Raw genomic sequence first — 14,622 nt, forward strand, 5'->3', positions numbered from 1 at the left:
CAGAACAATATTGGAAGGGTCAAAATGTTTGCAAAAGATTTTGATACTTACCAGAATTAGTTATGCCTAGTTATGTTCTCTCTAGTTCCTATCATATTAGGTATAAATCGATTTCCTTATCAAAAATGAGAAGTTCTTAACATCTATATAGTAGTATTCTTAGATATAGTGCTAGTACACTAGACATCTGTAGAGTTGATTTCTCAAAATCTCTGTTTTATTCCAACTACTTCCAATGTTCCATAAATTAGATTTGAATAACGTTATTACTAATTGTCTAGATCTTCAAAGAAACTTTTGAACTCCTAAACTGTTGAATGTAGTATATCATTCTAGCTGGGGTATGGTGGTTGGAATGAGGATAAACTCCCAATTTCCTTTACATTAATCATCTTTTAAAATCTACCTAGCCAGATTTCAATTTATCTTTCCAGCCTCATTAGACCATACTCTCCTTTCTATTCTCTGATCCAGTCAAACTGACTTTCTCTGTTTTTTATATGTGCCATTCCATTCTATCTCAGTGCCTTTGCATTGGCTGTTCCTTGTGTTTGAATGCAATCCTTACTTCCATTTTATAATATAGAGCCCCTCTTTTCCCCAAAAATGTAGTTCAGGCATCTTCATTGAAGCCTTTCTTGTTCCTTCAACCTTCTTTACCAAACTACCTTTTATTATAACTATTTTGGACTTAATTAACTTTATATTTGGTTGTGTGGGTTTTTCTCCCCTAGATAATCGTTTAGTGAGAGAGAGTGAACGAAAAGCATCTCTTTCACATTTTTCTATGGAAGAAACATATGAACTGAAACAGATTTCTCCAAATTCATTGAAAAACAAAGCAGAGAGGTATGAATAGAAGTGATACTTGAATATTTAGAAAATTAAGTTTGAAGTGTCAGAAAAATTTAGAATCAAGTTAAAACAAATGTGAATATATATTCTTTTTTTAAAAATTACATTTATTTTTAAACATTCGCTTTTTAATTTTCTTATCCAAATTCTCTCTCCATTGCCTCTCTTACTCATTGAGGAGACGAGCTGTGTGATATACATTTTACATATATATATATATATATATATATATATATCTGTATACATTAGGCTTTATTAACTGTGTAGCAAATTGTCTTTAAGATGCTTTAAAAATTTTATTCAAAGCTTACTAACTAGTTTCTAAACCAAATTTTCAAATAAAAAGTTAAAAGAATCCACAAACTGCACTAATTATAGAAGACAATTTTCTTCTCTGTGCCATCCTGAATTTCTGATTTTGAAAAGTGTTGCTGTTTTATATAATTAAAATAATGTATATATTCATGTTTTATTCTTCATGCATCAATTAATAATAAATTTTTCCATAGTTCTTTTTTTAGATTCATCATTTTTTTTCTTAATAGTAGCTGTTTTCTTTTTTCATAAGCTCTCTTTATTTAGTCATTTTCAATTGCTGAATTTGTGAGTTATTTACAGTCTTTTATAATTATAACTATTTTATTCTATGGATATTTTACACCATAAGTCTTTGTTTCCTTTTCAGAAACCCTCTCTAATCCTAGTTGTATGTGATCATTAGGTGAAAGAGTATGAACAGTTTTATAACTGTATCCCTCCTGTCATGTTCCAGGCACTGTGCTAGGAGCTGTAGTTGCAAATTCCAAAAATGAAACAAATTTCACAATTTAGGAAATTTTTATTTTATAATTTTATATTGTCATATTTTTTAAAAAAATATAGTACCATATCACAAATACAATATTCATCTTTTTTTTTTAAGCTAGCTTCCAATTTAAAGGATATATGGTAGCATCTCAGAATTGTATTTTAATTCTAAAGTGATGATTCTTTTGTACTTTGTGTTGGTCATATCACACACCTAGATTGTGTTAAATTCTAGTTATCACATTTTAAAAGGGACACTGACAAATAATATGTATACAGAGGATAATGCAGGGGATACATTTTGTATAAAGACTTATTAAAAGAAAGAAAGATGCTTATTCTGGGGAAGAGAGTACTAAAAGGAAAAATATAACTGCTTTCAGATATTTGAAAGGCTGTAATATTCAGTAAGCTTCTCTTATGTGCCTGCTATATACAAGATATTGAGGATAAAAAGCAAAAATGACAAAAGTAAGTTGAGACAAATATAATTAGGACTAATAGAGAATGACAGAAGCTCTTAATTTTAGTTCAATATAAGGAAGAAACCTGTTACAATAAAACTGGCCATAATGAAATGTTTGTGAAGGAGTGTCCAATTACTACCAGCATTAAACAGAATTCATCACTAAGGGATTTCATGGAAGTATTCTTTAATTGGGTAGAAATTAAAATAAGTCTGTAAGATAAATCTGACTATAACTTTGTGATTCTGGCTTAAGAGGGGAATCTGATGAATGTTTTTTCCACCCAGGGAAAATCCCATTATATAGAGGGATCTAAATAAGGGTTTGGGGATTGCTTTTATTATGGTAGTATCCCTTAGAAGGAAATATAATAATCCCTATTTATCAAGATGATTGAAGAATTCTCAGATTTTAATTCTTGGTAATATTTACTTTGTATTATGTGCATAGATTTCTAATTTGCAGAAAAAAAGAATGCAATAAAAAACTGCTAAATGTGCTGAGCACATTTACTTTTTAATGACTCAGAAAGAACTTCATGGTCATTCTTATAAACATTTATTAACTTTATACTTATTCTTATAGCCAAATTTATTAAAGATTTTCAGTTGATAAGGTTAAAACTTAATTATTATTAGCTAGCTTAACCTTTTATTTTACTTGGGAATCACAGAATTAATTATATAGTTAGTCATAGAATTTAAATTTAGTAATCATCTTCTCCAGTTGAAGACAGTCTGGTCCAGAGAATCAGTGACTTTCATTTTGCAACTAATAATTTGGGAATGAGTGAATTCTTTCACTCCTAAAACCTGCAGCCGATTTAAAGGGGATACTTAACTCTCTTATAGCACCAGGAATCTAGATTACTCAAACAGCATCAATAGCACCTACCTTACAGACTTGTAGTGAAGATGGAATCAAATGTGTAAAGTGTTTTGTAAATCTTAAAGAGATTTATAAAATGGTAGAATTGTATTATAAAAAACAGGCATTGTAGTCATGATTTCAGTATGACAAGATCTGAGGAAAAAAACGGAAACTGCATAATGCTCAGTCACCTAGACAGTAAAACAATACATATAAACATACACATAAATGTACAAAATGATTGCAGTGTCTAAATTTTTAAAGGAAAAATCAAATTACAAAGAGATAGCATGGGAATTATAAAAGCATTTAATGTTCCTCTTTCAGAACTAGGTAAATCTAGAAGTATATATACATACACATAAAAGCACAAAATAATTTCAGTAACTAAATTTTTAAAGGAAAAACCAAATTACAAAAAGATTATATGGCACAGCAATTACAAAAACACGTTCCTCTTTCAGAACTAGGTAAATCTAAGAGACATGAACAAGAAAGGAAAACAAATAGAAAAATAGATTTAGAAAGTTAGATTAAAAATGTTTGTGGAACCACTTGGGTGGAAATAACAAAGACTATATATGTTTCTCAGAATTACAAAGTGTAGATATCTTTATGTAACTTGGTTATGTACAAAGAAATACATAAATGTAAAAAGAGGACAGATAGATTTTACAAATCACACTAAAATTAAGGTAGTACTTAATACATAAGAACAGAGCATTAGTAATCTGTGCAATTTTGAAACAGAAAGATTATCTTAAAAATAAGCAGAGATCAAATCTAGAAGAAAAAATTGAAAGTTCAAAGATTTGAAATGAAAAAATTAAGCCACCTTTTAAAGATCTATATTGATAGATCTTTAGTGAATTCAACTAAAAAAAGGGAGAGTGGAAAAGCAAAGTGTGTGTGTGTGTGTGTGTGTGAGAGAGAGAGAGAGAGAGAGAGAGAGAGAGAGAGAGAGAGAGGGGGAGAGAGGGAGAGACACACACACACACACACACACACACACACACACATATATATATAGTAAATGCCAAACAGAAAAAATTAAAAAGAATTACCAGAAGCATTCTACTAAACTCCTTTTTAGAAGACAAATATGATGCTGATACACTAGACTGGTAACCACAAAAATATAAAATAATTCAAAGTAACATAATGAGAAATGTCATTTTAACTCAATTTTGGATAAAGAACACCCCCCCCCCCCAAAAAAAAAAAAAAAAAACCTAATCCCATACTATTATCCCAGGTTCAAAATCTATAAAGAGCAGCTAATATCTATGCTACAGATTCACTCTTAAATTGGAAGAAAAATCACACATATGATGCTGATACAGAAATCAGAGAGCCATAAAGCAGAGAAACAATCACAAAGGGATGTCATTGTAAAAATATTTTAAATGAAATCTTTGCAATTTTTTACCATTACCAAGTTAGATTTTTAACTGAGATGCAAGGATATTGAAGCAGCCTTGGTAAAGCAATTTGTGTAATTATATATTCAAATTTCTCAAGTACTTTTGATCACATTAAAAAGATTCCTTCCATGTGTTTATATTTTGTAGTTTTAAACATAAACTGTGCCATATTTTCTCAAAAGCTCTTTCTGTATCTATGGAGACACACCCCTTCCCCTTCAGTATATCTGTGTGTGTATATGTTTACATATACACAATATATGTATGTGTGTATATATATAATTTGTATATAGATACATATATACAAATATCTACATATAATTTTTATTGCTTTTTTCTCTTTTTAATGATTATTTAGGTTGTATATCCTCCCCTAAAAGGGAGTTGATAGTCTCACTATACTCAGCCCTTGTCAGACCTCTTTCATTTGGAGTTATTGTGTTCAATTATATTCAGTTGTGGGTGCTACTGTTTAAGTGCAAGTGTGAAGTTCTTTTAGTAACATTCAGATTAGTAGAATAAACTAGGAAAGTTTCACCTGGAGAAGAGAAGTCTCATAGAGATGTGTTAACTGGCTTCATAGGGAGAAGGCATTAGACTTGTTTTATTTGGCCCTATAGGGCTGAGACAAGAACTGTGAGTAGAAGGTACAGGAAGCCAATTTTGACTTAACATTAGGAATTAAGGTTGTCCAGAAGTGAAATGGGTTTGCTTCAGAGGCAGGAGGTTATCTTTCAGGTTTTCAAGCAGAAAATGGTTAATTATTTGTAAGGTATATTAAAGCAGAGATTGCTTTTGATGATGAATCAGATTAGGTGACTGTTGAAATAACTTCTCAAATTTGGAATTCTATAAAAATCAACAAAGTTACCATTTTTAATGAAGTAAATTTTTAAAAAACAGGAAACCAGCAAAAGGAAAATTCCATTGAAAATACTATGTAAAATGCATGAAATGCTTGAGTATCATATGTTCCAAAATACTTTCATGAGGAATATTAAATAGATAAAACACTGTAATATAGTAATATTTGTATTACTTCAAAAGAGTCTTTTGAGGAAAGGACTTTATAAGCTGTCAGCTTTGTATTTAAACTATTTTGTGTGAATGTAGTATAAATCAAATTACCTTGTAATGTTTTAAGAGTTTCCTATGCTTAAGAATGATCAAATAACTGCAGAATTTAGAAAATAATTTGGAGATCCTTTATCAATGAAACTGAGTCAGCTATGCAAAGAAAGCTTTCCAAATTAATACTAGATGATAACAAAAGTAATAAAAATAAAAATCCTATTTATTTTTAACATTATTAAAATTTTGAGTTCTGAATTCCTCTTGACTCCTTCTCCCACCTGTTGAAAAGGTAAGCTTATTGGTATTTTTTTATTTCTTATTTTTAAAATAATTATACCTAGACGGTGTCGTTATGCTATAGAAGAGTGGTATCAAACTCAATTAGAAAATAGGGCCAGTAAGCCCTACATATAGATCCCAGCAGCTACATTTTGACTTAGAAAATCTCATAGTAACATCCATATTATATATTACTTTTATTTATTTTAATTATTTCCCACTTATATTTAATCTGGTTTGGGCTTTACTTTGGTTGTTGCAGCAGATACTTGATATTGCTGCAGTAGAGAACAGTGCTGATTGTTGTTGTTTAATTGTTTCAATTGTGTTCAACTTTTCATGACTCTATGGGGATTTTTGTGGCAAAGATACTGGAATAGTTTGCCATTTCCTTCTCCAGCTCATTTTACAGATGAAGAAATTGAAACAAACTGGGTTAAGTGACTTCTTAGGGTCATATAGCTAGTCAGTGTCTGAAGTCAGATTTCAATCAGAAAGATGGATTTTCCATTTAACTAAGTGCAGTGCTCTATCTACTGTACTTCCTAGCTGCTCTAATTGTGCTGTTATAAAATTGTAATAAATAATTTTGCTTTCTTTGGTAGAGATCGACATTCTAGAGCAAAATATATTGACTCCCTTACAAAGAAGTGTTCAATCATGGATGCAGAAGATGAAGCTGTCCTAAATCTAATTGCGGAATGTGAAATGGATTTAAGTAAGCCTCCTGGGATTACAAGTGCTAATAAAAAAAACTGTGCTGTACCTGAATTTCATAATTTGCAAGGTATTTTACAGTGACTATTACTTATTGAATGTTGGCTATGATTTATGTCACACATACTGTATAATTGGTGATTATTTTTAAACAACATGATTTTATAGGAAGAACCTGCATTTGGGGAGAACCCAGGTCTGCCTGGGTTGGACTGCCTGACTGCCAGGCTGGACTGCAGGTTTCTTCATTTGTAAAACCAGGGAGTAGGACTGGATGATCATTAAGGGCTCTGAGATCACAGAACTATATTATTATATGATCTCTATTTGGAACTCTTAAGTAAACTGGCTTATTTATACAGGGTCTTCCTAAGTTTTTAAGAAGTTTTGAATTTTATTAATTTAGGTTTTAGATTTATGACAAAAAGAAATAGCAAATGGCATTTAAAAGAAAATTTATTGCAATTATTTTTCATCTGTGTTTAATGCCTAGCACAGTGGTTAATAAATGTTTCTTGAATTTGATTGAGAAGGTAAACCATATTCTGTAACTAGCAGAATTGAAGTCCCTGTCAGCTTGAGAAGAAAATTGGTATGTCTTTAAATGCAGTTTATAGGTCATTTCCATATTTATAGTTGACTATGCCTTGAAATTTCTAAAGGTCTTTTTTCACCATTTATTAAAGAAAAACAGAAAAGGAAAACAAAAAAGAACAGAACATTGTCAAGTATCTAGCAGATATTAGGGAGGAATCAAAATATATAATAATAAATTGTCAGTTCAAGAAAAGATATGTAATAGTAGAAGAAATTCATTTCTTTGCTTCCTTGTAGGTTATTCTTTTATTCTCTGCTGGGGTTTTTTTTTTTTTTTAACTTTATTCTTTTTTTCCCCCTTTCATCCCTTTACCTCTCCCAAGCAGTTTATAGTTTAAGCACAAATAAGTATCATATACATATATAGATACATACATACACACAAGTATACACCTCCACACCCATCCCTTCATCCACATACACAAATATGTGTTTGTTTATATATATATATTCACACCCATATATTCCACCTACTCAAGCATCCAGATCTCTGTACACACAATACTCAGACACATACACACATCCATCCAGTGTACAAACATGCATCCAAAACAACATCAGTATGGCTGACATATAATGTAGCTTTCTCTCTTAATTAGTCTGACTTATCTCTTCTTTTGTATCCCTACAAACTCTTCTGCTATAAATATGCTTCTTAACTTGCCTTGCTATTACTTAACCTCCTCTGGCCCATGGATTCCTCCCTTATCTTCTTTCCCTATCCTTTGTTGCTCCTACTGTCCATCCTTCCCCCCTTATTTCTTTATAGATTTTGGAAGGTACTATACATATACTTATCTGTAGTGTTGCCTGTTTAATTCATTTCTGATGTGAATAGGTTTTCAGAACAATGAGCCCTCATAGGTAATACTTCTGTGTCTCTTCTCCCTTTGCATCTCATTTGTATAATATAATTGTTACTTTTACTTTTTTCTAGGCAGTTTTGCTTTTTTAAGGGTCTACTCAACTCTTCCTCAGGTTTTCTTTTGAGCAACTCAATTGCTGATCTTAAACATATAGTATATATTTCCATGTAAAAAACAATTTGTCCATGTTAAGTTCCTTGAAATTGATCTTTGATAATTAGTTCTTATAAGTTATATTTTCTATTGAGATTGGCTTTGATTAAAAGTAAGTCCTGAAAATCTGCAAGTTTGTTGAGTGCCCATTTTTTGGAATTATTTAATTAATCAATATTATGGATAATTTTGTTGGGTATGATATTTTTTAGCCTCAGATCTAGTTCTTTTGATTGTCAGTATATATGATTCTAGTACTTGTTGTGGCTGTTGAGGCTGTAAATCCTATACAATTCTTTTATAAGGTCTTTATTAAGATTTTGTATATTTGTCTAGACCTGAGTTTTCCATGTCATAGGGAACTTTCATTAAGGAAATTCTGCTAAAGCATCAGACTCAGTTCTGAGTGTCTTTGGAACCAGATTAAAATGTAATTGAGAGATATTTAGCTAGACAAAACGGATATATATATACTTGCACGCACGCGCGCGTCTGTGTGTGTGTGTGTGTGTGTGTGTGATTTCTTAAAAGTCAGTATTCCCCTGCAGGGATCCTTATTTAAGTTTTAGTAGCCCCTGTTTCACTCAGTTTGACACTTGAGCCTTGTTAGAAAACTGCCTTGGAACACTTGAGAGGTTGGGTGACTTGCCTAGGTTTATTACATAACCAGTAGGTGTTGGGAAGAACTTGAACTCAGGTCTTCCTCTCCAGCCTTGTGTTAAGGTTCTTTCTTTCTTTTTTTTTTTTTTTTTTGTCACAACTTTTAGGTAGTCCAATTATTCTTATTTTTTTCTTTTTTAAATTGTTCTCCAGATCTGCTTTTTCTTATGTTTCATGTTCTGTTATATTTTTTCATTCTTTATATCCTGTTTTGTTATTTCTTGGTCTCTTCACTGATTTCCCCTTGCCCAATTCTAATTTTCAAAAAATTATTTTCTTCTTTAAGACTTTGTATCTCTTTTTCTAGTTTGGTTAGCTTTTTTTTTTTCCCCCATAATCTGATCAGTTCAAGTTCCCTCAGACTTCTTGGACTCAGAATTTTCCTCCCATCCCCCTCAATTCCACTGCTTTCTGGGAGGTGAAAAACTTGTGCTTCAGACTGAGGCTCTGGCCAAAGCCAATTAGCTCAGGGTTCCCCACTTAGTGTTTCTGTGGCATTGGTCTAGAAGTGTTTGCATTTCACACGGGTAAATCTCTGGTCCAGGGTCTTTTTTTTGTGTTAGGTCTGGAGGACCCTTGTTCTGCCCCAAGGCAAGTCTTTGTTTTTCTTTGTCTGTGTTGGCCCTGAGGTGCAAATTTGATTTATTTGTGGGGGAAATCTGGAGAGCTTAAAATTTTCTGACCTACTGCACCATCTTTCTAGAATTTTCCCTCCACATTTGTTATCTGTAATTTTTGCAGCATTCAATTCTTTGTGTCTGTGTGTATATGGTTCTTTCCATTTACCTTATACCCAGTGGGTATATATTTTCTTGGCTCTGCTTATTTCACACTGAATCAATTCTTGCAGATTTTTCCATGTTTTTCTCTATTCATCACATTCATCATTTCTTAATGCATAGTAAAGTTTATGTGTCTTAGATACCAAAATTTTGATACACTAATTTCCCCCATGTGACTTATTCCCTTCTCATCCCAGTTGTAATGATTTTATTTGTGCAGATGTTTTTAAGTTTCATATAATCAAATATACATATCTATATATACATACACATGTGCACAGAGATACACATATTATATGTATGCATTTACATATATGTAGACATGTATCTAAAATAGTATTAATATGGCTGACATATAATGTAGATTTCTCTCTTGATTAAAACTTTGTTTGACTTTGTCTGAGATCAAAGATTAGTAGGCCTACTTTTATTTTTTCTAATAAATTCTACTCCTGATCCTTGTTCTAGTGTTTATGTATATCTTTTATTTTCTATCCCTGCTAACTCTTCTACTTTATTTTTTATTTTTTTAAGAAACAATTTGCATTGCTTTAAAGGGACACTTTAGAATTGAATCTGTACATGTTATTTTGTGTGCTTTAGTAGATTAATACCCTGATCTTTGTTTATTATGTGGTTTTTATTTGGAAAGGAATTTCCTATTTTTATTATCATAGCTTGGATTTTGTTACTATTTTCTAGAAATGAAGCTAATTTTTAGAAGTTTATTTTGTAGCCTTTGCTGAATTTGCTGAACTACTATCAGAATTAGCATCTGTGCAGATAAATTTTTTGCTAATATAGGCTTGTTATATTGTTCCCTTCAGCATAATATAGTTTTCTTGTTTATCCTTTTTTGTGTTTTGAATGTTTGTTTTTATTTTGTCAGATAGCATAATTTCAGCTCCTGCTTTTAAATTTTACTTTGTGTAGAGTAAAAAAAAAATTATTCCTTTAGTTTTATTTTGTTTGTATATGACTAAAATGTGGGTTTCAGGCCTTTTCTCCATCATCACTTCTGTTTGCTTGCTTTTTCACACTTGTCTTCTTGTGTATTTTTAGAAAGAAATCTCCCAATAATTCCTCTGTTGTTGTAATTTTTTCTCCCTGGTCCTTGGAAGCTGGGTTTATTTACATTTCTTGAATTTCTGTTATCTGAGGTATTTAAAAAGCAAAGAATTTGTTCAGGTCTAGTTTTCTAGTTAAGGACTCCTCATTTTAATATTGAAAATTGTGGTCTAATTCTTTGTTTTAAAGCAGCTTCATTTATAAATTTGTTTATAATCGTTAAGGACTGTATATTTAATTATCTGTTACATATTTTTAAGCAGAACTTCAGCATATTTTATTTAATCAATTAACAATTATATAAAGAATTTGTTTTAGATGTTTGAACTATAATATCTAGTATATATATATATATAGAGTTAAAGAATTCTTAACCTTCTAGTTATCTTAATTATTTACCTATCAAAAAATTAAGTGGGCAGTAGACACATGAGGCCCATGGCTTTAAGAGATGGGGAAACATGCCAAAAAGAAATAGATCTATATTGAAGCATTTCATCCTTCTTCCTATATTGTCAAGAAGAAATTTAATGACTATCAAGGGATAATTTCTTGGAGAGCTTCCCAGGTTAATTAGGAAATTTTTTACAATTTATCATATCTGAGAATGTTTGTCTTTGTGTATATATATATTTTACAGTAAATTATGATGGAAGAATTTTAGTTACTTTTAATTATAATAGATTTATATTTCCAAATAATTCCAAACCTCCAATTTGGTTTCAGACCCAGGGCAAAAATCTGATAGGTCAGTTTTTGCTATGACTGTTTTTGGATATGTTCCTTGAATACTGTTTCTGTTGCTAATAGGGTGGATAAAGGGGAATGTAATGGAAGGAATATTCATTGCCATCATCCTCAATAATTCTCTTCCTTGATTCCATATATCTGTTTGATACTGGATGATTGGCATGGAAATAGCTTGTTTTTATAATCTCTATGTAAGTAATGGGGGAAAAGGTTGACATAATGGTAAAAAAGAATTTAGTTAATTTTACTACATTATTACTGATTTTGCTATAGCATGAACTCTAGAAAAGTATAGTTTGGGAAATTTTCAAAACAAAAACACTGGTGTACATTTTTAATTTACCCATCATTACTATAAAAATATCAGTTCATTTTATAGACCAGGCATTCTTTATTTTGAATGAACTCATTTTACCGAATTTCAGACTTAAGAGAATTATGTTGCCCTAGTTTTGCCAGTTACTAAGTATATGATTTTGTCAAATCCTTTAATTTTGGGGCCTCATCTTACTTATTTGTAAAATAAACATATTAGAAACAAAGTATCTCTAACATCGCTTCCAGATATATTCTGACTCAATGAGAAAAAATAGAATATCAATTTATAGAACTTAAATCTTTGAATTTAAGTAATTTTAAGCTTATTGAGCCTATAGACGTGATCATTTTTATTATAAAAATGAAATTGTTCTATTTTAAGATTATACTTGAAGTAGAACATTTTCCTATCTTTGAAAAATAATTTGCTGTTCAATCAATCCGTTTTGTGGTAATAGTATGATATGGTAATAGAAATTTATTAAAATATTAGGTATTAGATTATTAAACTAAACTGACTTTCCTAAGTGAATTTTATTAGATATTTGATATATTTTAGGAAAATATATTTTTTTGTCAGAAAACGTATGAAATATTTATAGCATCTTTTCTTGTGATAACAAAGTATTGGAAATTGAGGGGATATCCACCCATCAGTTGTGGAATGGCTGAACATATTGTGAATATAAATAGATATGAATATGAATATAATGGAATACTATTGTTCTTTATGATGAAATGATGAGCTGATAGATTTCAGAAAAATCTGGATTTACAAGAATTGATTCTGAGTGAAATGAGCAGAACCAGGAGAATATTGTACACAGTAGCAACAAGATTGTGTAATGATCAAAGCTAATAGACTTAGCTCTTCTCAGTAATATAATGATCTAAGACATTACCAAAAGATTCATGATGGAAAGTACTGCCATTATCCAGAGAAAGAGCTATGAAATCTGAATGGAGATCAAAGCATACTATTTTCACTTTTTGGTTGTTATTTGGCTTTTTTTTCCTTTCTCTTGGTTTTTCCCTTTTTTTTCTGCTTCTTTCTTTACAACATGATTACCATGGAAATATGTTTAATATGATTGTACATGTACAGCTTTTATCAGATTTCTTGGTGGAGGAAAGAGAAGCTCAAAATCTTATAAAGATGAATGTTGAAAACCAAACTTTACATGTAATTGGAATAATACAATTAAGTAAAAAAAAGAAAATTAATTTTGTTATTTTGTATGATAAAACTTTTTTATAACATTATTATTATTTTTTAAAAAAACAGGTTCTAGACATCTTTTAAGTCCCAAATCATTGCCAAATATCTCTGAAGATAACTTAAGAGGCTATGATAGGAAAAAAAGCAGCAGCAAAGTGAGTTTTCTGGATGATAAACATCATGAACATCCCAATTTGAAATGTCAAGATGAAATAGAAGGTCAGCATAAATATATATGTCCTAGTCATTTTGACCTTCAAACCTCAGGTAATCAAATTAAAAATGAAAAATTTTTATTTGAATAAGTTTTGTTTTGTTTTGTTTTGTTTTTAGGAATGTATGTGATACAGCTGTAGTAATCCTTATGTTTTTCACTGTGTTGAAAATATATATAAAATATATTATATAATAATATATAAAATATATCTCAGTTTGCTATCATATTGCAAATTGTTTTCTTTATTTCCTTTTGAATTTATAGTGCAATTAAAATTTGATTATGTTTTTCTTTTCTTGAAATCTTTTTCATGGCATTATTTTGAATAATTTCATGTAGCTTTTCATAGATAAGTGGCATTATGGCATAGTGGATAGAAAGCTGACTTTGAAGTTAGGAAGACGTGGGATCAAGTCCTACCTCTGGACTGTCTGATCTTGGGCAGGACACTTAACCCATTCAGTTCTCTAAGCAGCTAAGAGTATATAAGTTGCAGAGAAGGTAGGATTCACATTGGTAAGACATTCCTCATCAGATGTTCCCTAGAATAGTGAAATTCTAGTTCTAGTAGACCTTTTGTTTTAAATGTGTATGTGTTAAAATTCTCAATATTTTGAAGATTAACAGTTTATGGTAAAAATATTTTCAGATTATTAATATTGAAATAGTATGCTTTTATAACAAGCTAGTTTCAAATTAGTAATTGATTTATTTATGTCTAGAATTATCATACTATCAAGTTCATAGTTTCAATAAACCTCATAGTTTGAATAATTATTTTTCCATAGATTAGTTAACTTTATGTTGTTTTTTCTCCATTTATCCATGGCAGCACCTACCAGAATGAAATATTTTGATCATTTAAAAGTTCATTGAATCCCAAGATTTTTGAACTTAAAATGCTCGATTATTTTTTGGATTGCACATTAGCAGATTATCTTTGCTCAGTGTTAGAAAATTTCTAGTTTTAAAGTTAAAATACATTTAAGCTTAATTTGATTTCTAAATTTTGTTGAAGATTTCACTAATGCACTTAAGGACAACTGGAATCCCAAATGTTTAAAAATAATTTTACTATAATTTCTAACCATTTTAATAATACTATTTTCATTTATGCCTTACATATTTTTATAGTAAATTGTATTATTTCCGTATGATAGATGCATTTATAATTATTTTGGCACTGCCAGATCAACTAAACAACAAAATTTCTACAAGTACTGTATAAAACAGAATTATAACATTAAAGGCCTATTGCTACTATTTATTCCAATTTTCATTTTGTTTTAAACTCATGTTCATATTTCATTTTTTATCATTTCACTTATTTAGTCTTTTTTTTTTTTTTTTTTGCTTTGTTATATTATTCTCCTGGCTCTTAGATAGTCTTAATAGAATTGATTTTTTTTGTTGTTGTTGTTTTTACAAAAACTTTTTTATATAGAAATGATTAACTCTTTGGTCTTTTTTTCCCTTTCAGTTAGACCTATTATTAATAA

The 14,622-nt window shown here is 30.1% G+C and overlaps 1 protein-coding gene across 3 annotated transcripts in view; it reads left to right on the forward strand.

Moving 5' to 3' along the window:
- The window catches only part of CEP72 (centrosomal protein 72), a 72,802-nt gene that overhangs the window by 26,315 nt on the left and 31,865 nt on the right, over positions 1 to 14,622 (forward strand). For 2 of the 3 annotated variants that reach the window (XM_031946077.1, XM_031946078.1), the window contains 3 exons: positions 735 to 849; positions 6,382 to 6,563; positions 12,973 to 13,173. In XM_031946077.1, coding sequence (XP_031801937.1) covers positions 735 to 849; positions 6,382 to 6,563; positions 12,973 to 13,173 — 498 coding nt within the window. The remainder of the gene's footprint in view (positions 1 to 734; positions 850 to 6,381; positions 6,564 to 12,972; positions 13,174 to 14,622) is intronic. The other variant, XM_031946079.1, reaches the window with a different exon arrangement.

Source organism: Sarcophilus harrisii, chromosome 1 (assembly GCF_902635505.1).
Source record: "Sarcophilus harrisii chromosome 1, mSarHar1.11, whole genome shotgun sequence".
Classification (NCBI taxonomy): domain Eukaryota; kingdom Metazoa; phylum Chordata; class Mammalia; order Dasyuromorphia; family Dasyuridae; genus Sarcophilus; species Sarcophilus harrisii.